Consider the following 24,712-nt stretch of genomic DNA (forward strand, 5'->3'; position numbering starts at 1 on the left):
CTAACTATTTTCTTTATTATACTGAAACAGTTTGTGCCTTCAGCCTCTTGCCTCGGCACCTAGGTAATCTTTCTCCCACAACATGAGATGAAGGGTTTGGGACTGAATGGAAAGTGGGAGGTGGAGCGAGTCTTTGGCAAGAGTGCGGTGGGAAAGCCAGGCTGTCACCATGGTCACAGGCTCCAGTGACTTTGACAAGCGCCACAAGGCACACTATGACAAAGGGAAGTTTCTCAAGGCTCAGAAAAACTGGCCCTTCGAGGATGAAGAGGACAGCAATGGTGGTATCAGTATCAGCGGTGGCAGTCGAGGTGTGATGCTGGACCCAGAGCCCAGGCCTGTGCAGAGAGGCTGGGCAGGAGAACCAGCCAGAGGAGCCAAAGATGAGCCAGGCCTGGTCACCCAGAAGCACATCCTTGAAGCCCAGGGTTAGAGACGGGAGGGCTCCAGGGACTAGAGGGGGTTGTATTCCAGAGCCCGTTCCTCACTTCTCTACCACAGTCTGTCTTCCTCAGTGGCCATCAGCTCAAGACTCTGCTGCCTGACAGGGAGGTAATGCTGGGAAGTGACCCCGGGGAAGAAAGAGAGCAGCTGGAGAAAGGACCCCATTCAGGATAGCCCCCAGAGATTATTGGCTGTTGAGGAACAGAAAGTCTGACTGGGGGCTTGTTTGTTGGCCAGGCTCGGTGGTTCACTTCCATAATCCCAGCACTTTGGGAGGATTGCTTGAGGCCAGGAATTCAAAAACCAGCCTGGGCAACATAGGGAGACCTCGTGTCTACAAAAAAAAAAAAAAAAAAAATTGTTTTAAACTAGCCAGGCATGGTGGCGTGCACCTGTAGTCCAGACTATCAGGGAGGCTAAGGTGGGAGAATAGTCTGAGCCCAGGAGTTTGAGGCTGCCATGAGCGATGATGGCACTACCACCCTCCAGCCTGAGTAACATAGCAAGATCTTGTCTCAAAAAATAAATAAAAAATGAACAAAAGTCCGAGACAACCATGGGGGGAGGGGGAGCGGTCACTGAAGTTTTTCTCAAATGGGAAGGGTAAGAGAAGTCAGTGAGATGAGGATCTGGGGCCTGAGCTTCTCCCCTCTGGTGAGGGCCCATGACAGACACCTGGGAGGCATGGATATACCAGATGGCCAGAAGACTTGGATTCATTTGGTTGATTCCTCAGATTCCTCCACCTACAGAAATCAGTGCCTCCCGCCACCAGCTGTGGCCACCATCATATTGGGGCAGAAGATTGCTCTGCAGCACAAGGAGTATTATGGCAAAGGATTATACCTGAGGTCCTGCTCCCACCCAGAGCTTGTGGAGGACATGGAAGATGAGCATCAGGATGGTGAGAGCCTGGGCAGGCCAGCCTAGGGGGCAGGAGGGCTGGGAACCCACAGCCTGATGGGTACCCCAGCCCTGATCCCTGATTCTAGGCTCCACAAGCTTGACCTAGGTGATTGAGAACCCTGTAAGCACTGAGGTCCACCTACTGGACCACATGGGAGGCCCCTTTAGGGATCACAAAGCCACAGAGAGCTCCCTGATGGTGACAGTGACACCACTGCAGCCTGTCGAGGGCACCAGGCCGCTATCTCCGTGGGACTCTCTTGGCAAGCTCCCATCTCCCAGCCCTCCAATTATTTCAGGCCAGTACATCAGCAACAGGTGGAAGGAGAGGCCCTGAACAGCCTCGAGTCCAAGGTCCACATTGGACAGGAGAGGAACCAGGGAGACTCAGAATGGGTTGAGACCCCCTCCAGCTTGGCACCACCCACTGGCTCCATGCTTTCTCCTTAACTCCTCTCTGCCACGCCATCCCACTCCAGGTATTTCTCTGTCCTTCAAAGACAGTGAGTCTCAAATGGTGTCCAGCTGGTGGCTAGGGGGCTGAGCTGGCAAAGCCCAGGGAGTTCAGAGAGGGAGAGTGGAGCAACCCCAACCCCTCAAGCCAGAACAAGCGCAGCCTGACAGACTGAGCCTGGGCAGAGGCAAGGGGGTGCTCACACTGGCCAGGGAGGTAGAGGAGCTGAGTGGGGAGGTTCTAGGGGATTCAGGGTCACATGAACAAGATCCCACGCCTGCTACAAGAAAGCCATGAACTCAAACTCTTCTCTCCAGATGAAACCCTGGGACTTCCATGGACTCAAGAAAACGAAAGCAAACAATGGAAACTGGGGCTGGTTGGGGGCAGAGTGGCGGCAACCTTCCCTTCCTAGCCACCCTATGAGTGGACGATAAAGAGCAGAAGAGCAAGAGTCTGGGAGCTGTGAATCGGGTGCTCAGGCTGGGCCTGCTCAGTCGTTGAGGAGAGGGGAGGAGGAAGGGGAGTTCACACACAGGAACTATGAATATGAGGGCAGAGTGAAGAAAGCTGGGAGCAGTCCGGGGTACTGGACTCCACAGGAGCCTAGCATCACGAGAAGGCCCAAGCTGCGGCAGGATGATAATGACTGATGCAATTAATTTAGTGAACCAGCTGGGCGCAGTGGCTCATGCCTGTAATCCCAGCACTTTGGGAGGCCGAGGTGGGTGGATCACCTGAGGTCAGGAGTTCAAGACCAGTCTGACCAACGAGGGGAAACCCTGCCTCTACTAAAAATATGAAAAATTAGCCGGGCGCCGTAGCAGGCACCTGTAGTCTCAGCTCCTCGGGAGGCTGAGACAGGAGAATCGCTTGAACCCAGGAGGCGGAGGTTGCAGTGAGCCGAGATCGCGCCACTGCACTCCAGCCTGGGTGACGGAGGGAGACTCCGTCTCAAAAATTAATTAATTAATTAATTAATTCCCTGGAGGAAGGGGTCATCATTCCCATCTTCCAGATGAGAAAACTGAGGAATCAGAGAGCTTGTCCAGGGGCACACAACCTCTAAGTGACAGAGCCAGGATTTGAACCTAGATCTGCCAGGCCCCCAAGACTCAACCAAGAAGAGAGAAAGAAACAGAGGCTAGGGCCCCAAGAGGAAGGAGCTGGTAGATCGCCTCTGAGGGCGGGGCTGTGGCTTCTCTGATCTCAGGCCCCCATCCTCCGCCCAGGCCCCACCCCTGCCCCTCCCAGCACTGCCTGGAAGTGTGGGGTGGGAGCTCCTCCTAGGACACCACTTTCCCCTTGGGGAAAGAATTGTGCCCCCCAGGCCCTTCCCCGCTCAGGTCCCTCTTCTCCTTCCCCATCATCTCCACCTCCTGGGACAGAAAGTGCCTCCACCTGCATCCCCAGGCGTCCGGCCTCCAGGGCCCGCTGGCCCCACAGCAGGCAAGCTGAGATGACGGTCAAGCTGGATTTCGAGGAGTGTCTCAAGGACTCACCCCGTTTCCGGTAAGTGTGAACTGGTCTAGGGGGCTAAGGAGGGAAAAGTCTAACACCCCCAGCACACACACATCTTTCCCCAGGCCAGATCTCCTTCCAGGTAGCAGGCCTCCAAGAGGCAGGAGCGAGCCTGTGGGCCAAAGTGGTAACCCAGCTATCAAAGCAGGGTGCTCCAGTGCTCTCCGCCCCTGCATGCTCCTCCTGGCCTCTGCAGTTTCCCTCAGCCCTAGAGCTGGCATTCCCTCTGGCCTCTCAGTGGGACCCCTGCCCCTCCCCCAGCACCTGCTCTGGGGCGGTTAGCAACTTCCTGCCCTGGCCACATCCACCCTCCTTCTACCCTTCCTGCTCTGGCCTGGGCTGTGGTAGCTCCCAGACTGCAGAGCGGGCAGAGCACAAGTGGGCGGGTGGGGGGCGAGCCTCTCAACTCTGCAGCTTTCTCCTCCATACCCACCGCCCTGCGACTCCATCTGGCCTGATGAGGCAGACAGACCAGACCGACCCAAGCTCTGTTCCCATGACCCCCTCTTTCCCAGAGCCTCTATTGAGCTGGTGGAAGCCCAAGTGTCAGAATTGGAGACCCGTCTGGAAAAGGTGACCCTGACATGGAGAGGTGACCCTGGAGTGGATATGGTTGAGAGGGGTAGGGCCAGGGAGAAAGCTGGAGATAGAGAATGCGTTCCAGGGATTATTGAATACTGTGTAGGGGAGATATTTTGGAGACTCTAGAGAAGCAAAAAAGGTGGTTCTGTACCCTCAAGAAGCTCAGGATCTTGGAAAACAAGACTTACTTTTGGGCCGGGCGTGGTAGCTCATGCCTGTAATCCCAGCACTTTGGGAGGCCAAGGCGAATGGATCGCCAGAGGTCAGGAGTTCAAGACCAGCCTGGCTAACATGGCGAAGCCCCATCTCTACTAAAAATGCAAAACTCAGCCAGGCGTGGTGGCACCCATCTGTAGTTCCAGATACTCAGGAGGCTGAGGCAGAGGAATCGCTTGAACCCGGGAGGCAGAGGTTGCAGTGAGCCAAGATTGCACCACTGCACTTCAGGCTAGGCGAAAGAGCGAGACTCTGCCTCAAAAAAAAAAAAAAAAAAAGACTTACTTTTGGACTTCCTTGTTCAGCTTTTGAGCTCCTCCTGCATTGTGCCAGGCCCTGGGCATTCAGGGAGGGCAAGATCATTTCTGCTCCCATGGAGCCCAAAGGCTGACTGGAAGACAAACCAGTGAAATGTTTCAATTCAAGACAGTAAGGTGTCCCCTGAGCACTGTATCAAACAGCATGTTCACACAGATACACACACAAATGCTCTCTCATTTCCCTTACTTCACTTTACTTTTCTCTGCAACATTTACCTCTGACACATTATGTATTTGCATGCTATGTCTTAGTTCTATTGCTGTGTACCAAATTGTCACAAATTTGGTGAGCAACATTGTTTTTTGTTTTTGTTTTTGTTTTTTTTTTTTGAGACAGAGTCTCGCTCTGTCGCCCAGGTTGGAGTGCAGTGGCCGGATCTCAGCTCACTGCAAGCTCCGCCTCCCGGGTTCACGCCATTCTCCTGTCTCAGCCCCCCGAGTAGCTGGGACTACAGGCGCCCACCACCTCGCCCGGCTACTTTTTTGTATTTTTTAGTAGAGACAGGGTTTCACCGTGTTAGCCAGGATGGTCTCGATCTCCTGACCTCGTGATCCGCCCGTCTCGGCCTCCCAAAGTGCTGGGATTACAGACTTGAGCCACCGTGCCCAGCCCAGCAACATTGTTTTATGGGCAACATGGTGAAACCTCATCTCTATAAATAATAATTTTATTTTTATTTATTTGAGATGGAGTCTTGCTCTGTCGCCCAGGCTGGAGTGCAGTGGTGCGATCTCAGCTCACTGGAACCTCCGCCTTCCAGGTTCAAGCGATTCTCCTACCTCAGCCTCCCAAGTAGCTGGGACTACAGGCACGCACCACCACACCTGGCTAATTTTTTTTTTTTTTTTTTTTTTAATTTTTAGTAGAGATGGGGTCTCACCATGTTGGCTAAGCTGGTCTTGAACTCCTGACCTCAAATGATCTACCTCTCTCAGCCTCCCAAAGTGCTGGGATTACAGGCGTGAGCCACCACACCCGGTCTACAAATAATGATATCAAACAACGGACTGGATGGGGTGGCCACAGCTGTGGTCCCAGATGCTTGAACTCCTGGGCTCAAGTGATCCTCCCTCCTCAACCTCCCCAGTAGCTGTACTGTAGGCACATGCCACCATGCCTGGCTTTTTAAAATTTTATTTTTTTGTAGAGATGGGGTCTCCCTATGTTACCTAGGCTGGTCTGGAACTCCTGGACTCAAGTCATCCTCCCACCTCAGCCTCCCAAAGTGCTGGAATTACACGTGTGAGCCACCACACCTGGCCTGAATTTTTTATTTTGAGTAAATTATCGACTCAGGAGACTAGTAAGGAGAGGTCTCATGTACTCATCACCCAGCTTCCCCAGTGGTGACATCTTTAGTACATTATTAAAACCAGGAAATTAATATTGTCACATTATAATTAACAATAAACTCTGCTGGGTGCGGTGGCTCATGCTTGTAATCCCAGCACTTTGGGAGGCCGAGGCGGGTGGCTCACGAGGTCAGGAGATCGAGACCATCCTGGCTAATGCTGTGAAACCCCATCTCTACTATAAATACAAAAAATTATCCAGGTGTGGTGGTGGGAGCCTGTAGTCCCAGCTACTCGGGAGGCTGAGGTGGGAGAATGGCGTGAACCTGGGAGGCAGAGCTTGCAGTGAGCTGAGATCGTGCACTCCAGCCTGGGCTACAGAGTGAGACTACGTCTCAAAAAACAAAAACAAATAAAAAAACCCAGTAAACTCTAGCCAAGCACAGTAGCTTACGCCTGTAATCCCAACACTTTGGGAGGCTGAGGCAGGTAGATCACGAGGTCAGGAGTTCAAGACCAGCCTGACCAACATGGTGAAATCCCGCCTCTACTAAAAATACAAAAATTAGCCGGGCGTGGTGGCTCACACTTGTAATCCCAGCAACTTAGGAGGCTGAGGCAGGAGAATTGTTTGAACCCAGGAGGCGGAGGTTACCGTGAGCCGAGATCGCGCCACTGCACTCCAGCCTGGGCGACAGAGCGAGACTCTGTCTCTAAATAAATAAACTCTATAGATCCTACTTCGATTTTACATTTTGCATATGCTCTTTTTTTTTTTTTTTTTTTTTTTTGCGTTTTTGTGTATAATTCTACGGTACTTTATCACGTGTATGGATTCCTTTAACCATCGCCACATACAAATGGACACAAGGAATTCCTTTACAGTGAAACCCGATACCCTTCCCACACTGCTTTAATCCGTGGCAACCACTGATTTGTTCTCCATCTCTCTACTTTTGTCATTTCCAGAATGTTCCATAAATAGAATCATACAGTATGTGACTCTTTGAGATTTGGCTTTTTTCCCCCCCACTCAGAACAATGCTCCTGCCGGGTGTGGTGGCTCATGCCTGTCATCCCAACTACTCAGGAGGTCAAGGTAGGAGGATTGTTTGAGGCCAGAAGCTTGAGACCAGCCTGGGCAACATAGCAAGACCCTTGTCTCTAAAAAATGCTTTGTTTTGTTTTTAAATTAGCCAGGTGTGGTGGTGTGTGCCTGTAGTCTCAGCTACTCAGGAAGCTAAGGTTGGAGGATCCCTTGAACCCAAGAGTTCAAGGCTGCAGTGAGCTGTGATCCCACCACTGCACTCCAGCCTGGGCGACAGAGATCCCAACTCTAAAAATAATACGAATTTTTTTAAAAGATTAATGCTTTTGAAGTTTATCCAAGTTGTTGCACGTATCAACAGTTCGTTCCTTTTTATTGCTGAGTACTGTTCTATTGTACAGATGTCCCAGTTTGTCACTAGTCCAGTCTTATGAAAGTTTCTTACTCATCTAAGGGGGAGGAGCTGAGACGGTAAGGAAAAAACTAGACACAGAGTACTCAGATTCACACAGTGATTTGTGAACATCCTTGTCCCTTGTCACAGACAACCCATGGTGATATCTGGTAAGATTTGATTTTGGGGCCGGGCGTGGTGGCTCAAGCCTGTAATCCCAGCACTTTGGGAGGCCAAGACGGGCGGATCACGAGGTCAGGAGATCGAGACCCTCCTGGCTAATACGGTGAAACCCCGTCTCTACCAAAAAATACAAAAAACTAGCCAGGTGAGGTGGCGGGCGCCTGTAGTCCCAGCTACTTGGGAGGCTGAGGCAGGAGAATGGCGTAAACCCGGGGGGCGGAGCTTGCAGTGAGCTGAGATCTGGCCACTGCACTGCAGCTTGGGCGACAGAGCGAGACTTCGTCTCAAAAAAAAAAGATTTATCTTGGTCAGTCCAGGTGTGCTGACTCACACCTGTAATCCCAGCACTTTGGGAGGCCAAGGCAGGTGGATCACCTGAAGTCAGGAGTTGGAGACCAGCCTGGTCAACATGGTGAAACCCCATCTCTACTAAAAATACAAAAAATTAGCCAGGTGTGGTGGTGGGCGCCTGTAATCCCAGCTACTCGGGAGGCCGAGGCAGGAGAATTGCTTGAACCCAGGAGGCGGAGGTTGTGGTGAGCTGAGATCGCACCACTGCACTCCAGCTTGGGCAACAAGAGTGAAACTCCGTCTCAAAAATAGAAAAATAAAAAGAGATGGGGTTTCACTATGTTGGTCAGGCTGATGTCCAACTCCTGACCTCAGGTGATCCACCCACCTCAACCTTCCAAAGTGTTGGGATTACAGGTCTGAGCCACCTTGCCTGGACTATCAAGTCTCTTTGTTTGTCAGTCAAAGGGGCCAGATAGGATGGACCCCAGGAGTACCCCAGCATTTCCTCTTGGTCCTGACCTGTGGTCTGGATGATGGATTAATATTTATGAGGGAATGCACAGTGAGCACAGAATGGGACAACTCCTAGCAGTAAATACTATAGATTTTATTTATTTATTTATTTATTTATTTATTTATTTATTTATTTATTTTGAGACAGAGTCTTGCTCTGTCACCCAGGCTGGAGTGCAGTGGCGCCATCTCGGCTCACTGCAGCCTTGACCTCCCGGATTCAGGCAGTCCTCCTGCCTCAGCTACCCAGGTAACTGGGATTATAGGCACGTGGTGCCATCTCAGCTCACTACAGCCTCCGCTTCCTGGGTTCAAGCAGTCCTCCTGCCTTAGCCTCCAAAGTAGCTGGGATTATAGGCACGTGGGATTACAGGCACGTGCCACCATGGTTGGCTAATTTTTGTATTTTTAGTAGAGATGGGGTTTCACCATGTTGCCCAGGCTGGTCTTGAATTCCTGAGCTCAAGCGACTGGCCTGCCATGGCCCCACAAAGGGCTGGGATTACAAGTGTGAGCCACCACGCCCGGCCAATACTGTAGAATTTAATAGCAACCACGTAGAGCATCCAGACCATGCAGGAGGCTAGAATCTCCAGGGAGCTCTGGATCTAAGCAGGTAGGCAGGGCAGGAAGAGATGTGTGTGAGTGGACAGGGAAAGATGTTTTGGAGGTAAGGCTGACAGATGTGTTGGCGACAGGCTGAGGGGAATGGGCAGGAATTTGGTTTCAGGCCCAAGGCAGTGGGAGCAAAGAGGCAGTCATGAGAACACAGCAGGTGTGTGTTAGATACAGGGAGAGCTGGATGAGCCTGGAGGACAGTGAGGCCAGGCAGGAATGGGGGAGCGCTGCTCTGGGCAAGGGGAGAGGAAGTGGGGCAGGTGTGGGGGCGTCACCTGGTGTGGGGATGACTGCACAGCTCCCTGTTACTCTCCTTCTTTCCCAGCTCCTGAAACTGGGCACTGGTCTCCTGGAAAGTGGGCGCCATTACCTTGCTGCCAGCCGTGCCTTCATTGTCGGCGTTTGTGACCTGGCCCACCTGGGTCCACCAGAACCCATGATGGCGGTATACGGAGGGTCTGCATCTGGGTGGGAAGGGGTCTGGGGTGAGGAGGTGATGCCATGGAAGAGGAGGGCTGGCCTGGGGTCTGCAGGTTCCAGGCCTGAGCGGGGCTGGGCTGTTGTCCTAGATAGCCATAGCAGTCTGGGTCTCGAGTCGGCAGGGCGCTGCCACCCCACGCCTGGTACTCTTTCTATACCTCTGCTTGCTTAGGAGTGTCTGGAAAAATTCACCGTGAGCCTGAACCACAAGCTGGACAGCCATGCAGTAAGCAGGGGAAGGTAGGGATTGTGGGGGTGGTGGCCAGGTCGCCTGTGGTCCTGACCCCAACCTACCAACTTCTCCTTCCCTCAGGAGCTTCTAGATGCCACCCAACACACACTGCAGCAGCAGATCCAGACCCTGGTCAAGGAGTGAGATGGGGCCGGGCGCAGTGGCTCATGCCTGAAATCCCAACACTTTGGGAGGCGGGAGGATTGCTTGAGCCCAGAAGTTCGACACCAACCTAGCCAACATGGCGACTCTCTGTCTCCACAAAAAATACAAAAATTAGGCCGGGCGCGGTGGCTCATGCCTATGATCCCGGCACTTTGGAAGGCCAAGGCGGGTGAATCACCTGAGGTCGGGAGTTCGAGACCAGCCTGTCTAACATGGCAAAACCCCGGCTCTACTAAAAAATACAAAAAAAAAAAAAAAAAAAAAAAAGAAAAAGCCAATTAGTGGGGCATGGTGGCAGGTGCCTGTAATCCCATCTACTCAGGAGGCCGAGGCAGGAGAATCACTTGAACCCAGGAGGTGGAGGTTGCAGTGAGCCAAGATCACACTACTGCACTCCAGCCTGGGAAACACAGTGAGACTCTGACTCAAAAAAAAAAAAAAAAAAATAGCCGGGCGTGGTGGCACATGTCTGTTGTCCCAGCTTCTTGGGAGCCTGAAGTAGGAGAATTGCTTGAGTCTGGAGGTCAAGGCTGCGGTGAGCTGTGATTGTGCCACTGTACTCCACCCTGGGTAACAGAGCAAAAGACCCTGTCTCAAAAAAAAAAAAAAAAAAAAAGGCGGAGTGAGATGGGAGGGAAAGGGGCCTTATTTCTTGGAAACCAGCCGCGTCGCCCTCTTCCCATGACCACAGGGGCCTCCCCAGTGGCGGGGTTGTGAGATTGGGGGTTTCTGGTGTCCTGACTTCCATCCCAGGGATCTCCTTGGGTTTCCCACATGCAGAGACTAACTGAAAGGACATGATGGCTTTATCCTGGGAATGCTCTGCTGGCGCAGGTGGGTGTTAGCTGCGATTCTGTGTTATCTTTCCATCCTCAGAGGTCTTCGGGGTTTCCGAGAGGCTCGCCGGGATTTCTGGCGGGGGGCTGAGAGCCTGGAGGCTGCCCTGACCCACAACGCAGAGGTTCCCAGGCGCCGGGCCCAGGAGGCAGAAGAGGCAGGAGCTGCTTTGAGGACAGCGCGAGCTGGGTACCGGGGACGGGCACTGGATTATGCTCTGCAGGTGCCTACCCCAACCTGTCTTCCTGGGGTACCAGAGCCTCAGGTGTCACCTCGAGGCTGGGGGGTCCCCACTGTGCAGTGGGAAGGGGTGCTGTGTTTTCAAGACTAACCTGGGTCTTTTTACATCCTCAGATCAATGTGATTGAGGACAAGAGGAAGTTTGACATCATGGAGTTTGTGAGTAGTGGCGGGGCTGAGGGCAGGGTGGAGAGGAGCCTGCTGCCAGCACAAGGGAAAGGGGAGAGGGGTTCTTCCTCAGCCCACCCACTGCCCGCCTTGTCCCCCAGGCGCTGCGTTTGGTGGAAGCCCAGGCTACCCATTTCCAGCAGGGCCACGAGGAGCTGAGCCAGCTGTCCCAGTATCGAAAGGAGCTGGGCGCCCAGGTGGGGCCCCCAGGGCACAGCAGGTGGTGGAAGGAGGTTAGGGACTCCTAACTGGGGGGCCTTGGGCATCTGAGATGCCCTTCCTGTGCCCAGTTGCACCAGCTGGTCTTGAATTCCGCACGAGAGAAGAGGGACATGGAGCAGAGACACGTGCTGCTGAAACAGAAGGTGAGGGGCCAGGTGCGGTGGCCAACGACCGTCATCCCAACATGTTGGGAGGCTGAGGTGGGAGGATCGCTTGAGGCCTGGAGTTCAAGATTAGCCTAGGCATCGTAGTGAAACTCCATCTCTACAGAAAATTTTAAAATTAGCTGGTGTGGTGGCATGCACCTGTAGTAGCTACTCAGGAGGCTGAGGTGGGAGGATCACTTGAGCCCAAGAGTTCAAGACTGCAGTAGCTATGATCACACGACTGCACTTAAGCCTGGGTGAAAGAACAAGACCCTGTCTCTAAAAATAAATTTTAAAAAATATTTCAAAAAGCAGAAGTGAGGGCTAGGGCTGCGGGCAGGAGGCAGATGCCTATGGCCTTGGTCTCTGCCCATCTCAGTTGCCCTTTGAACCTCTTTGTGCCTCCAGGAGCTGGGTGGGGAGGAGCCAGAACCAAGCTTAAGAGAGGGGCCCGGTGGCCTGGTGATGGAAGGACATCTCTTCAAACGGGCCAGCAACGCATTTAAGACCTGGAGCAGGTGAGGAGAGGACACCCCAATCAGCCTACCCCACCCAATTATGTATTTTCGAGTGGTAATAGCACGCTAAGCACTGCAAGGAAAAACGGATGAACCCCCCGCCTTAGTAGAGTTTACATTCCATCAGCAAAGGCAGATGATAAACCTAGTCGGTAAATTACGTGCTATGTAAGAAAGTGATAGTGCTATAGGAGAAAGATAATAAAGCAAGGAATGTGGAGAGCTGGGTAGGGGTTGCAGTTCTAAATAGCTGGGCAGTGTGGGCTTCATGAGAAGGTAACTTTTGAACAAAGACTTGAAGGATATCTGGGGGAAGAAAGTTCTAGACAGGAGGAAGAGCCAGTGCCAAGGCCCTGAGATAGCTGGGGAGTTGGAAGAGCAGGGTGGTGGCCCTGGGTCTGGACAGAGTGAGGGAGGAGGATGTGTAGGAGATGAAACTGGAGCTAATGGGGGCATGAGTCATTATAGGGCCGTATAGATTTTTGTAGGGATTTGGGGTCTACTCTGAGGTCAATTGGGAGCCGCTATAGGGTTTGGAACAGGATGGCAGCATGCTGTGACTTGACTCCTTCCCCTTCGAGGGCCACTGCTAGCCCATATGGGATCTCTGTGCAAATTAGAAAATGGAGCTGCTTCCCCAAGATACTTTTTTTTTTTTCTGTTTTTTGAGATGGGGTGTCATTCTGTTGCCCAGGCTGGAGTGCAGTGGCACAGTCTTGGCTCACTGCAACCTCCGCCCCCTGAGTTCAAGTGATCATCCGTCCTCAGCATCCTAAATAGCTGGGACCACAGGTGTGTGCCACCATGCCTGGCTAATTTTTGTATTTTTGATAGAGACAGGGTTTCAGCATGTTGCCCAGGCTGGTCACAAACTCCTGATATCAAGCAATCCGCCCACCTTGGCCTCCCAAATTGCTGGGATTACAGGCATGAGCCACTGTACCTGGCCCCCAAGATTCTTTCTTTTCTTTTCTCTTTTCTTTTTGACAGAGCCTCGCTCTGTTGCCCAGCCTGGAGTGCAGTGGTACGATCTCGGCTCACTGCAACCTCCGCTTCCTGGGTTCAAGTGATTCTCCTGCCTCAGCCTCCCAAGTAGGTGGGATTACAGGCGCCCGCCACCATGCCCGGCTAATTTTTGTATTTTTAGTAGAGACGGGGTTCCACCATATTGGTCAGGGTGGTCTCAAACTCCTGACCTTGGGTGATCCACCACCCCCATTGGCCTCCCAAAGTGCTAGGACTACAGGTGTGAGCCCAGCCTAAATAGTATTTTTTAAATTGTAGCAATAGACATTTTATTAGAAAAATAATGTTACTGCCATCTGCTGGAAAGTTGTCTTCATAACTATATGAAATCTGGATTGTCCAAGATACGACTAAACAGCATCCTTTAGATGTTCCAGGCTACACAACTGTCCACCTTTCTCTGGAATGTCTCGTGGAACAGTCAGCCCAGGTGTCTCTCCTCTCAGTAAGATCCTCATAGGCAAAGAGCACAGCCTCTCTTCCATCCCTCATCCTAAAACTGCCCATGTCTATAATGATTTCCTTCTCTTACAGACGCTGGTTCACCATTCAGAGCAACCAACTGGTTTACCAGAAGAAGTACAAGGTGAGTGGGCCTGGGTCCTGGATGCCTGGGTCCCAGGGAGACTCAGCCCTTGCCTGCAGCTGGACATCAGCCCCCTTATCACCTTATCCCGCCAGGACCCTGTGACTGTGGTGGTGGATGACCTTCGTCTCTGCACAGTGAAACTCTGCCCTGACTCAGAAAGGCGGTTCTGCTTTGAGGTGGTGTCCACCAGCAAGTGAGTGCAGTCCCCAGGGGTGATACTCTAACATATCTAAACAGTTGCCAATCTGAAAGGCAGGGCCCACAACAATGGAGGCCCACAACAATGGAGGCCCAGCCAAGCAGCTCCAGACCTAAATTTAACCCTTTGGTGGCTGTACTGGGGGGCCATTGTGGAAGAGGGTACAGGGTGATGGGGGATACTCAGGAGGCTATTACCAACTGGTACAGAAGTCTTTCAATGCCACTGGAACTGGTTGAACACTGGCTGGATGTCAGCCTGCTCATCCTGCCACTTTGCTTCCCAGGCCTCAGACCCCTCTGCCATCTCCCTCACCCTCCTACCTAGGTCCTGCCTCCTCCAGGCTGACTCAGAGCGCCTCCTGCAGCTGTGGGTCAGTGCTGTGCAGAGCAGCATCGCTTCTGCCTTCAGTCAGGCTCGCCTTGATGACAGCCCCCGGGGTCCAGGCCAGGTAACTTAACCTGGGGGTGCGGGGCCAGGCTGCCCATGGAGATGGGGCACCCCTTACCCTAGGCCACCCTTTCTTCTCTTCTCCAGGGCTCGGGACACCTGGCCATAGGCTCTGCTGCCACCCTGGGCTGTGGTGGAATGGCCAGGGGAAGGGAGCCTGGGGGAGCCGGGCACGTGGTGGCACAGGTCCAGAGTGTGGATGGCAATGCCCAGTGCTGCGACTGCCGGGAGCCAGCCCCGGAGTGGGCCAGCATCAACCTTGGTGTCACCCTCTGCATTCAGTGTTCCGGCATCCACAGGTTACTCCATGAGGCCCAGGCGGGAGCCCCACTCCTTTGGGCCGCACTGTGGCTCCAATAGAGAGCTCATCACACTGGCCCCTCTTCCTTCCCTGTCCTGGCTTCCTCTCTTAGCTTCTGGCTTTGTCACTGGGTACCAGGCCTGGGCCCAAGCCTGTGGGGTGCCAGTTGGACCCAGGTGGGCCTGGCCCCTCTGTGTCCTAGTCTGGCCAGAATTGGGGGATATCCAGAATTTGTTGGCTTGTTTGGAAGAAGTGTGGGGTCAAGGCTGCTGAGGGTGGGGGAGCCAAGGAAGACTAGGCAGAGAAACGGTCATGAGGCCTTAGCAAGTGTCTAAGGCCCTTGCCCCCCGCCTCAGTGTGGTGGAAGAGAGGTGACATGGGAGAGGTTGTCCAGGCCAAAGTGTCACTAGAGAAGGGAGGTGGCTGGAGCCTTGAAATGAAACCTAAGGAAGAAGGAATCGGTGACGAGGCAGGGTCCTGCCAGGGCCAGGTCAAGGCTACATGGCGGCTACATGGCCGCAGCTGCCCTGCTTCCTGGGCCAGCACCTCCACATGGGCCCCCATGCCAGCCTTGCCTCCCAGTGTGTTCAGGAGCAGCAGCAGCTGCCCAGGCCACTGCCCCGCACAGGGCCTGACCCTCCCCTCTGGCCCTCCAGGAGCCTTGGTGTTCACTTCTCCAAAGTCCGGTCACTGACCCTTGACTCATGGGAGCCAGAACTGGTGAAGGTAACTTGGGGTATTGTGAAGATTGGGGGCAAGAACCTGGGGCAGGGCAAGGACATGGGGGTGCAGGGGCGAGACCCCTGAGAAATCACTCACCCCTACCTTACCTGTCTCTGCCTCTGCCTGGGCCTCCCGAAGCTCATGTGTGAGCTGGGAAATGTCGTCATCAACCAGATCTATGAGGCCCGTGTGGAGGCCATGGCAGTGAAGAAACCAGGGCCCAGCTGCTCCCGGTAAGCTTGGGGTTTAGCCTCCCAGGGGAATGGGGGATACCTGGAGCAAGAAGAGGGAAGACTGCGTGCTTCTCCCCTCCCACAGGCAGGAGAAGGAGGCCTGGATTCATGCTAAATATGTGGAAAAGAAGTTCCTGACCAAGCTGCCTGAGATTCGAGGGCGAAGAGGTGGCCGGGGGCCCCCAAGGGGGCAGCCTCCTGTGCCCCCAAAGCCTTCCATCAGGCCCCGGCCAGGGAGCTTGAGATCCAAGCCAGGTATAGGGTTGGCTGGGCATTCATTGAGCACCTGCTGTGTACTTGGCACCGTGCTGGGTCCCGCAGGGAGGCACAGAGTGTGAAGCCCAGGCCTTCCCCTGGAGAATGTCGGAGGGACTGGACTGCCGTTTCAGGGGTTACAGTGGAGTGTGACATGAAGAATGGGAAGGAATGTGGGGCTGGGTGTGGGCAGGTAGGGTAAGGGGTGCCAGCAGCATGAGAAAAGGGGGGGTGGGTTTGGCTGGAGCGGCAGGGGTTGAGAGCTGAGGCCGAGTGTCAGGCAGTCAGCTCACCTGTGTCATCCCAGCAGTTGGGGTGGTTGGACTGGATGAGGTGGTGATTCCGTCTCTCCCCCACACCCTAGGGACTTGTACACATGCATACTCACACTTACACATACCCACGCCTGCACACTCTGTTCCCTCCACAGTCCCAAGCTCCCCACCATTTAGAAAAGACATGTCCCGTTAGAGCATCAGGGCACTGTGCTGAGGGTTTTCTTCCCAGACTCAGAGCTGCTTCCCCCTAAAAGAACCAAATCCCCTGAACAGAGCCCCCCTCTGAGGACCTGGGAAGCCTGCACCCCGGGGCCTTGCTGTTTCGAGCGTCTGGGCATCCTCCATCTCTTCCTACCATGGCCGATGCCCTTGCCCATGGAGCTGATGTCAACTGGGTCAATGGGGGCCAAGAGAATGCCACGCCGCTGATCCAGGCCACAGCTGCTGTGAGAGCCCTGCGGACCTCCCCACCCCACCCTAGGGCTCTGACACCTACTCCTGACTCTAGGCCCTGCCCTTACCTCCTCTTCCCACGACCTGTTCCCTAGGGCCTCCACCCATAGAGAGACATCAGCAACAGAGACTGGTTGCTAAGAGTGTGTGATTTGGAGGCAGAGAACCTGAGTTTGAACCCAGGCTCTCACCCCTTACAGGAGACTTTTAACAATCTCAGTCTCATCTGTAAAATAGTAACATACCTCATAAGCTTGTACTACAGATTTATATATGAATACATGCAAAGAGCTAGAGTCAAGCCTGAGTTAGCTGTAACCCCTTCTACACTCCTGATTAACACACCCTACCCTCCCATTCTCTGAACTGGCGTCATCCTAAGACATCTTGAAATCCACCACTAGGGATGCCACCCTCAACCCCCCTTCTCAATTTCTCCATGCAGAATTCTCTTCTGGCCTGTGAGTTTCTCCTCCAGAACGGGGCGAATGTGAACCAAGCAGACAGTACGGGCCGGGGCCCGCTGCACCACGCAACCATTCTTGGCCACACAGGGTAGGGATGACAGCCATGGGGAGGAAGGCTGGGAGGAGTTGGGTGGCCGGCTCACCCTGGCTCTTCTCTCCAGCCTCGCCTGCCTGTTCCTGAAACGGGGGGCTGATCTGGGGGCTCGAGACTCTGAAGGCAGGGACCCTCTGACCATCGCCATGGAAACAGCCAACGCTGACATCGTCACCCTGTGAGAATGCCTGAAGGGGAGGGGCTGGCGCTGGCGCTGGAGCCCCACCACCACCACCACCACCCCGCCCCGCCCACTTTCGAGCGGGCGGGGCTGATGCAGAAACTGGAGCCTGCCTGGTGGGGCCTGGGGAAGGGCTGGGCCAGCGCCTAGGCCAGGCTCAAGAAAGGCTGCGCCAAGTGTGCATTGGGGCGTGGAGTAGAAGGCAGGCGGGAGGGCGGGCAGGGTGCGAGGATGCTTGGCCCACCCTGAGAGGCGTCATTCGCCCATCAACATTGCCATCAGGCATCTTTTTAGCACTAGACGTGACCCCGGGTGGGCAGATGAACGAACGCAACCCAGCTCAAAGGATGGGAAGTTGGCGGGGGAGGTGAGGATAGTGTCGTTCTTTTTTTTTTGAGACTTTTTTTTTTGAGACGGAGTCTCACTCTGTCGCCCACGTTAGAGTGCAGTGGTGCCATCTCGGCTCACTGCAACCTCCGCCTCCCGGGTTCAAGCCATTCTCCTGCCTCAGCCTCCCGAGTAGCTGGGACTACAGGCGTGTGCCACCACACCCAGCTAATTTTTTGTATTTTTAGTAGAGACAGGGTTTCACCATGTTGGCCAGGACGGTCTTGATCTCCTGACCTCGTGATCTACCTGCCTCGGCCTCCCAAAGTGTTGGGATAATAGGCGTGAGCCACCGCGCCCGGCCAAGGATAGCGTCGTTCATGTCTTAATTCCCTTCCCTTCAGGCTACGACTGGCAAAGATGAGGGAGGCTGAAGCGGCCCAGGGGCAGGCAGGTAAAGAATACACCCACCCCACCCCCCAGGCCCAACACCCGAACTCTGGGCTTCTGGTCCACGGTGACCTCTCTCCCTAGTGCCCAGCTGCATTCATTCCGTTATTTAACAAATGCGTATTGGGCGCATGCGACGTGCCAAGCCCTGGCAAGGCATAGGCGCTGGCGCGGTGCTCGCGGCGCGCACGTTCCCATCCAGGCTCGGAGCGCGAGGTCCCCAGGCGGGCTCCAAACGCCGGATTCTGCCCTTCTGCACTGGGGCCCAGCCGCCTCCCGGCCTTTCCTCCCTCCCCCAGGAGATGAGACGTATCTTGACATCTTCCGCGACTTCTCCCTCATGGCGTCAGACGACCCGGAGAAGCTCAGCCGGCGCAGTCACGACCTCCACACGCTGTGACCCCAGGCCCTAAGGGTCCGCGCCTCCCTCCCCTCCCCGTTACCGGGCCCTCTGCCATTAAAGCTTCCGTGCTTCGCTCTTCCCTTCTGGTTCACTTCTTGGGCGCCACCTTTGGACCTGTAGGGTGTGGGCCCTGAGGCTCCCGGGGTGCGGGGAGCGACTGGGGGTTTGCGACCTCGAGTCCAGCAAGGGGCGACTCCAGAGAGCGAGGCGGCAGCTTCGGCCGCGACCCGAGCGCCGGGCGTTGCGGGGCGGGGGCTCTCGGGCTGGGGTGACCTGACCGGCCCAGTCCTGCCGAGGGGTGGGGCTGGCCCTGGGGCTCGCTGGCCCCGCCGCCGCCGCGGAGAGAGCGCGCCCGGGCCACCCCGGCCGGAAGGCATCCCCGGAATGCGGCGGCTCAGCACCCGCCCCCTCGGGAATTCCCCGGGGGAGCCGCTGGGAGGGACGCGGCTCCCGGGCCGGGCCGGCAGGGCCTCGGGCTCTGAGCGGTGGGGTTAGAGGCTCCAGCCCTGCCGAGTTGCAGACGTGAGGTTGGGCACACCTGTAGGGGCGGCGGGGAGGTCCCGGCCACATCCGGGACGACGTGCCTGAGTCACCCCGTCCCGCCAGCGTCTGCCAGTCCAGCCAGTCCGCCTAGTCTCTCGTGTCCGAGACTCGCCTCCAGCCTCCCGCCTCCGCCCGAGCAGCGCGAGCCTCGCGGGGGCGGGGGCGGGGGCGGGGCGCCAAGGGGCGGGGCTGTCTCTTAAAGGGCCCCGGGCCGCTGCCCTTAGGCCACTTCCTGGGGGCGGAGAGGGCCTCAGCGGCTGCGGCGACACCCAGGGAAGGCGGCGCGGCCGGGTCCCGAGACTCCTGGCTGTTTCCATCAGAGCCCTCGGACACTCCCCAGCCCGGGCTGAGCACACTCATCGTCGCTCCCCGGCGGATACAAGGGGGCTCCGCCATCCGCTCCCGTCAGTTCCGTATCCATCTCCTGGGACCCGCGCCCGCAGCCAGGCCAGGCCTCTGAGTGGCCCCAGAGCCCTGGGGAACTCATCCACGGCGGCAGCGATCTGCCCGGGGTCTCGGAAGCCAGCCCTTCAGAATCGGCCCTGTGTTCGCCACCGTCATCTGCTGGTTGGATTCCGGAAACCCACTGTCTGAAGACCACAGAGGGGTGTCGCTGACCACCTCAAATCGGATACGTCCAAACCTCAAGCTCCCTTCCCCTCTCTGGCTGCCCTCTGCTCTTTTCATCTCTTCTCTCAACCCTTTGGGGATTTCTGTGTCCTGAGAGCAGCTCCCCATCCACCACCAAAGTAGCTGGGGTGAGCCCCAAACCTTACTGCGTGTGCTCCACCTGTGCCTCCAACCCAGCGAATCTGACAGCTTCGACCCAATTCTGCACACACCCAGGAAGTTGTGCCTTTTCTTTTCTTTCGGTGTCTTCTGTGCTTCCCAAAATTTCTCCTCCTCCTGTGCCCTCTTCGCCCCCCTCCTTTGGGGGCCCCGTGACCCTGAATGTGGGGGGCACACTATATTCCACCACTTTGGAGACCCTGACCCGCTTCCCAGACTCCATGCTGGGGGCCATGTTTAGGGCCGGCACCCCCATGCCTCCTAACCTCAATCCGCAAGGAGGCGGCCACTACTTCATCGATCGGGATGGCAAGGCCTTCCGGCACGTCCTCAATTTCCTGAGGCTGGGCCGCCTGGACCTGCCCCGCGGGTACGGAGAGACAGCGCTGCTCAGGGCAGAGGCTGACTTCTACCAGATCCGGCCCCTCCTGGACGCCCTGCGGGAACTGGAGGCCTCTCGGGGGACCCCTGCACCCACAGCTGCCCTGCTCCACGCAGATGTCGATGCCAGCCCCCGCCTGGTGCATTTCTCTGCTCGCCGGGGACCCCATCACTATGAGCTGAGCTCCGTCCAGGTGGACACCTTCCGAGCCAACCTCTTCTGCACCGACCCTGACTGTCTAGGTGCTTTGCGGGCCCGATTTGGTGTGGCCAGTGGGGATAGGGCAGAGGGGGGCCCACATTTTCATCTGGAGTGGGCCCCCCGCCCCGTGGAACTCCCCGAGGTGGAGTATGGGAGACTGGGGCTGCAGCCGCTGTGGACTGGAGGGCCAGGAGAGCGGCGGGAGGTGGTGGGCACGCCAAGCTTCCTGGAGGAGGTGCTGCGGGTGGCTCTCGAGCACGGCTTCCGCCTAGACTCTGTCTTCCCCGACCCCGAAGACCTGCTCAACTCCCGGTCTCTGCGCTTTGTCCGGCACTGAGGACTCTTCTCAATTTGATTGTGAGGAGGAGAGAGAATGGGGTACTGGCACCCCTGAAGCCTCTTTCCAGCTCTGCTTCAGGAGCTATGAGAGTCGGGGTTCTCCTGCACCTGACTGGAGCTCAGATGTGGGCAGGAATTCCCAAACCTGGCCCACCAAGGACTCACAAATGATCCAGAAGGTCTCGACCTGTGCTGACCCTGGGAGGGGTAGGGAAGGTTCTCTTGGCTTGTTCTCACCTAAGGCTGGGGACCTCCAGTCTCTCCTTGATTTGGATCTCAGTGTTTAAGGGACTGGAAAAGGGGGGAACATCTCTTTACCCAGACCAGACCTGGCAAAACCCTGGAAGGATATTGAGGTCTGGAGAAAAGGGAGGACTTTGCATTTCCCAATGCGGTCTCTCGGACCATGGCTTCTCCTCCTGAAGCTGGGTGGCCTGGCCTGGCCTGACCAATGAGAGGCCAGAACACTCTGGAACATGGGAAGAGGAATTCTTTGCTGTGTTCCAAGCCATCTACTGACGGACGTGGCAAGGCCACAACCCACCCTAGGTTGACACACGGGAGCTAGGAGAGTCCCCACGGCAATGGGGCTGGAGCATCCCTCATCTGGAAGAATCCTATATTGATAGCAGGGCTGGCCAGGGGGAAGAGGGCAGTATTTGTTGGGTCCTGGCCTTCCTTCATGTGTGCGTGCCTATCAGCCCGTGTGTCTGACTGACGTATAGGTCCATGGCATCCTGGTTCCTATCTGTGTTGCTGACTACAGTGTCTGTGATGTCTGCATGTCCAGGCCTGTTTGGGGTTGCCTAGTGACTCTTCTGGCACAGGGTGTGTCTGTGGTATACCTATGAGGTGGCTGACAATTAGTAGTTTAATCACAGGGTGTATGTGTGTGTGTGTTTATATGCACGCATGTATATGCATCACCATGTAGCCAGGAGGGGACTGCTGGGGTTTGAGTCACTGGGATCTTCCCGGTGAGAGGTAAGAGAAGTCACTGGGTTTAGCTGGGCCTCTGAGGCCTGTATGGAACTCTTGGTTGCTGAGGCAACCATGGGCCTGTTGCTAGGAGATAGCTGGGGAAGGCCCAAGGCTGCCCAGGGCAGAGAGAGGAGATGAAGAGTTCGGGACAGTGGGGGAGGAGATGGGAAAGGATGGGATTTCTGGGTCCCAGAGCGGGTGGGATACTCATGCACAGCTTCTTCACTGGGGGGGCACACATTATTTCTCACTGGTCATGATTTACAAGAAGAAAAATAAAACTGCTTTTGGAACCACAAACTTGTGAAGGCTGTTGAGGGCCAGGTTGGGGGTGCTATCCCCTCACAACAGAAGCCCTGCTTTCTCTGCCCATCGCCTGCTGGAGATGTCTTCTGGACCCCAGTTCCTTGAGCCCCAGCTTTACCCTAGCTGAGGATGGGCAGTGCCATTGTTCTGGAACACTCTAGAACCTCCAGGCAAGGGCTGGAGCCAGGGTTGCAGAGCATTCTTCGGCCCAGCTGGGGCAGCCCTGCCCCATCCCCCAGTGGTCCTCATGTGGAGGCTGGCACTAGGCGGGGTTTTCCTGGCAGCCGCCCAGGCTTGTGTCTTCTGCCGCCTCCCAGCCCACGACTTGTCAGGCCGCCTGGCTCGGCTCTGCAACCAGATGGAGGCCGGGCAGAAGGAATGTGGGGCCTCCCCAGACTTCTCGGCCTTTGCCTTAGGTAGGATCAGACATCCAGGGATGGGTCCAGCAAGCACTCACACCCATACCCCCAGAGGGTGGCATGTGACCTCCCAGCTGTGCCCTCCATCTGTGGCCCTTTCTGGACATGCTGGCCTCTCTCTCTGAGAGAGCTCCATAGCTGGGAAAGTCAGGAGAGACCCCAGAATCTGAGTTGGTGAGGGAGTCGCTGGTCCTTGCCCATCTGCACAGATGAGATGTCCATGAACAAAGTCACAGAGAAGACTCACAGAGTCCTGAGGGTCATGGGTGAGGTCAAGGGGAAAGAGTGACCTAGGGGCTTGGGAGGACACTAGGGAGAGGAGTGGATGACAGGGGCTGGGGTGAGAGGGGAAGGGTGGAGGGGCAGAGACAGGAGGGCTGATCAGGGAGGGGGCTGGGTGAAGGGAGGGGGCACTGGCCCCGTCAAGGCCCAGGGCAACAGAGCTGCTCTCCGCCTCCCCAGAGATCAAAGAGGCTCTCTCCTCGCTCCCTTCATATTGGAGTTGGCTTCGAAAGATCAAGCTCCCTGAGTACACCAGGGAAGGTACCGACGTGGGATGGGCCTCAAGGGGAGCCTAGCGTCTTAGCCAAAGGGATGTGTGGTGAGCAGCTCATCCACTCACACCCCCACCCCTTCCTTGTCTTTCATTTCAGCTCTCTGTCCTCCTGCCTGCCGTGAGTAGGAAAGGAAAGGGGTAGCAAGGACCTGGGGCCTGCAGGGTGTCAGAGGAGGGCCTGGCAGCTGCAGGAAGAAGCTGGGTACCAGGCAGGGTGGAGGCCCGGCTTCCCCTCCCCAGCGTTGCCTCTGCTGTCTCCTGCAGGGGGCAGCACCACGCTGTACAACTGCTCCACCTGCAAGGGGACAGAGGTGTCCTGCTGGCCCCGAAAGCGCTGCTTCCCAGGTCCTCACGCCCACCCTGGCCCCGCCCCACCTTGCCCAGATCCCTGAGCCCTTGGGCTCCCCCGTCGGTGAGTGTGCGTTCCAGAATCATTCACTGCCTCCTGGGTTCCCTGCAGGAAGTCAGGATCTTTGGGAAGCCAAGATTCTGCTCCTCTCCATCTTTGGAGCTATCCTGCTTCTGGGTGTTCTGAGTCTTCTGGTGGAGTGAGTTTTGGGATAAGGACAGGAATCCTACCCCATCCAGTGCCTTCCACCGCCCACCCTCCCTCCCTCTGTCCCTCCCAGGCCCCTCCCGTAGGCTTCCCATCCTCCGTCTTCCCTCAGGTCCCACCACCTCCAAGCAAAAAGTGGCTTGTGAAGACGCTGACAACCTCCCAGCCTCCAGCTCTAAGGAGTATGCACTCACAACTTCTACATGCCTTGGAGGGGAACCCGCCAGCCCCTTAGTCCCAGCTCCAAAAACAGTCTCCAGACCCTAAAACCCAGACATCCCTGCTTCTGGTTGGTGAGATAATGAAAAACAAGAAAATCCCCAAAAACCCAGACCCCCCACAATCCCAGTGTCAGACAGCTTCCCGGGAACCCAGGCACCCACAGCTGGAAAGTTCCTCCCCTCCAGCCCTCAACCAATCACACAGCTGTCAACAATGCCAGGAAAATATCTACAGAAGGAAAGAATCCCCTACGCCACTCCCACCACACCCACACCCCCTTCTGCCTGTTCCGGGAAAGCGGGGGCATCTGCCCCAGAAGCTATTCCAGGCCCTCCTATGACTGATTAGGAATCCAGGAATGCATGTTCTGGAAAACTCACCCCGCTAGAGTGAGATCACGTCGGTGGGTTCGCGGGCATGCCCTCCCTCCATCGTGTTAACAGTTCCAAACCCTGGCCTCCCTCAGAGGTCTCTGTCCTACCAGGCCTAACTAAACTTGCTGTTCATGGCCTCTGCCTTTGCCTAGCCTCTGTCTGCAACTGGGGAGGGCAGAGGAAGGATGGGAGACTCTCAGAGTAGCACAGTGGTTCTCAGATGGGGGTGATTTTGCACCCCAGTAGACATTTTGCAACATCTGGAGTCGTTGTGGACTGTTTTAACTGGGGGGATGTACTACTGGTCTCTGGTGGGTAGAGACTAGAGATGCTACTAACCATCCCGCAATGCACAGGAAAGTCCTCACAGCAAAGAATTATCCCATCCAAAATGTCAGTGTTTACCAGGAAAGGGAGACAGGAAAAAAAAAAAGAAGAAGAAAGAAAGAAAAGAAAGACACAAAATGTCAGAGAATGGTTGAGAAACCCTGGTGTTTGGTCCCTTGCCTATCAGGAGTTTTTGGTTTGGGAGTGGGACATGGGACATGGAACATGAGAAGAGAGGTCTGTTGCCAACCACAAGGCACAGTCTGAGTGCCTAGGCCTGGCAGGGATCCCAGCCCAGGGGTTTTCAAACTGGATACCTCGAGGCTCCAGGGTAAGCGTTCTCAGCCAGCTGCGTATCAGAGCCACCTGGGCAGCCTTAAAACTTGCTGTGCTTTGGCCCCATCTCCAGAGATTCTGGAATAAATGGTCCTATATGGGGCCTTGGTTAGTGTAACCCACAGCCAGGGTTAGAATCATTGTTCCGGGGTGCCCAG

The 24,712-nt window shown here is 55.7% G+C and overlaps 3 protein-coding genes across 8 annotated transcripts; all 3 read left to right on the plus strand.

Annotated features, from left to right (window-relative positions):
• The first annotated feature begins 3,044 nt into the window (after window positions 1-3,044).
• ACAP1 (ArfGAP with coiled-coil, ankyrin repeat and PH domains 1) lies at window positions 3,045-18,302 on the plus strand. Of its 4 annotated transcripts, XM_030923562.1 has the most exons (22): window positions 3,063-3,316; window positions 3,841-3,898; window positions 9,112-9,231; window positions 9,439-9,492; window positions 9,580-9,638; window positions 10,540-10,723; window positions 10,855-10,899; window positions 11,010-11,105; window positions 11,199-11,273; window positions 11,685-11,794; window positions 13,355-13,406; window positions 13,502-13,602; window positions 13,936-14,059; window positions 14,146-14,357; window positions 15,016-15,085; window positions 15,221-15,315; window positions 15,401-15,570; window positions 16,122-16,294; window positions 16,747-16,856; window positions 16,930-17,040; window positions 17,775-17,824; window positions 18,120-18,302. In XM_030923562.1, the coding sequence occupies exons 1-22, from the start codon at window positions 3,264-3,266 to the stop codon at window positions 18,218-18,220; spliced, it is 2,223 nt and encodes a 740-aa protein (XP_030779422.1). In that variant the 5' UTR covers window positions 3,063-3,263; the 3' UTR covers window positions 18,221-18,302. The 4 variants fall into 4 exon arrangements, with proteins under 4 accessions (XP_030779424.1, XP_030779422.1, XP_030779425.1 ...); XM_030923564.1 differs by lacking the exon at window positions 3,841-3,898 and having other exon boundaries at window positions 3,045-3,316; XM_030923565.1 differs by lacking the exon at window positions 3,063-3,316 and having other exon boundaries at window positions 3,895-3,917.
• A 225-nt stretch (window positions 18,303-18,527) lies between these two features.
• On the plus strand, window positions 18,528-21,758 carry KCTD11 (potassium channel tetramerization domain containing 11). The gene has a single exon (XM_010362329.2). It carries the CDS (start codon window positions 19,777-19,779, stop codon window positions 20,473-20,475), a length of 699 nt encoding a protein of 232 aa, XP_010360631.1. The 5' UTR covers window positions 18,528-19,776; the 3' UTR covers window positions 20,476-21,758.
• Window positions 21,759-21,948: 190 nt separating this feature from the next.
• TMEM95 (transmembrane protein 95) lies at window positions 21,949-24,027 on the plus strand. 3 transcript variants are annotated; one of them, XM_010362330.2, is made up of 7 exons: window positions 21,949-22,180; window positions 22,393-22,449; window positions 22,646-22,726; window positions 22,837-22,857; window positions 23,004-23,084; window positions 23,208-23,287; window positions 23,408-24,026. In XM_010362330.2, exons 1-7 carry the CDS (start codon window positions 22,012-22,014, stop codon window positions 23,528-23,530), a joined length of 612 nt encoding a protein of 203 aa, XP_010360632.2. In that variant the 5' UTR covers window positions 21,949-22,011; the 3' UTR covers window positions 23,531-24,026. The 3 variants fall into 3 exon arrangements, with proteins under 3 accessions (XP_010360632.2, XP_010360633.2, XP_010360634.2); XM_010362331.2 differs by having other exon boundaries at window positions 21,969-22,180; window positions 22,980-23,084; window positions 23,200-23,287; window positions 23,408-24,027; XM_010362332.2 differs by having other exon boundaries at window positions 21,969-22,180; window positions 23,200-23,287; window positions 23,408-24,027.
• The last annotated feature ends 685 nt before the right edge of the window (window positions 24,028-24,712 follow it).

Source organism: Rhinopithecus roxellana, chromosome 19, assembly GCF_007565055.1.
Source record: "Rhinopithecus roxellana isolate Shanxi Qingling chromosome 19, ASM756505v1, whole genome shotgun sequence".
NCBI lineage: Eukaryota > Metazoa > Chordata > Mammalia > Primates > Cercopithecidae > Rhinopithecus > Rhinopithecus roxellana.

Bases quoted from the DNA above. Each gene is read 5' to 3' on its own strand.
- KCTD11 (XM_010362329.2), top strand. From the start codon at position 19,777: ATGCTGGGGGCCATGTTTAGGGCCGGCACCCCCATGCCTCCTAACCTC.
- ACAP1 (XM_030923562.1), top strand. From the start codon at position 3,264: ATGACGGTCAAGCTGGATTTCGAGGAGTGTCTCAAGGACTCACCCCGT. The intron at 3,317-3,840 runs GTAAGTGTGAAC...CCTCTTTCCCAG, and splicing joins AAGGACTCACCCCGTTTCCG to AGCCTCTATTGAGCTGGTGG. The intron at 9,493-9,579 runs GTAAGCAGGGGA...TCCTTCCCTCAG, and splicing joins ACAAGCTGGACAGCCATGCA to GAGCTTCTAGATGCCACCCA.
- TMEM95 (XM_010362330.2), top strand. From the start codon at position 22,012: ATGTGGAGGCTGGCACTAGGCGGGGTTTTCCTGGCAGCCGCCCAGGCT. The intron at 22,450-22,645 runs GTGAGGTCAAGG...CCGCCTCCCCAG, and splicing joins CAGAGTCCTGAGGGTCATGG to AGATCAAAGAGGCTCTCTCC. The intron at 22,858-23,003 runs GTGAGTAGGAAA...TGTCTCCTGCAG, and splicing joins TCTCTGTCCTCCTGCCTGCC to GGGGCAGCACCACGCTGTAC.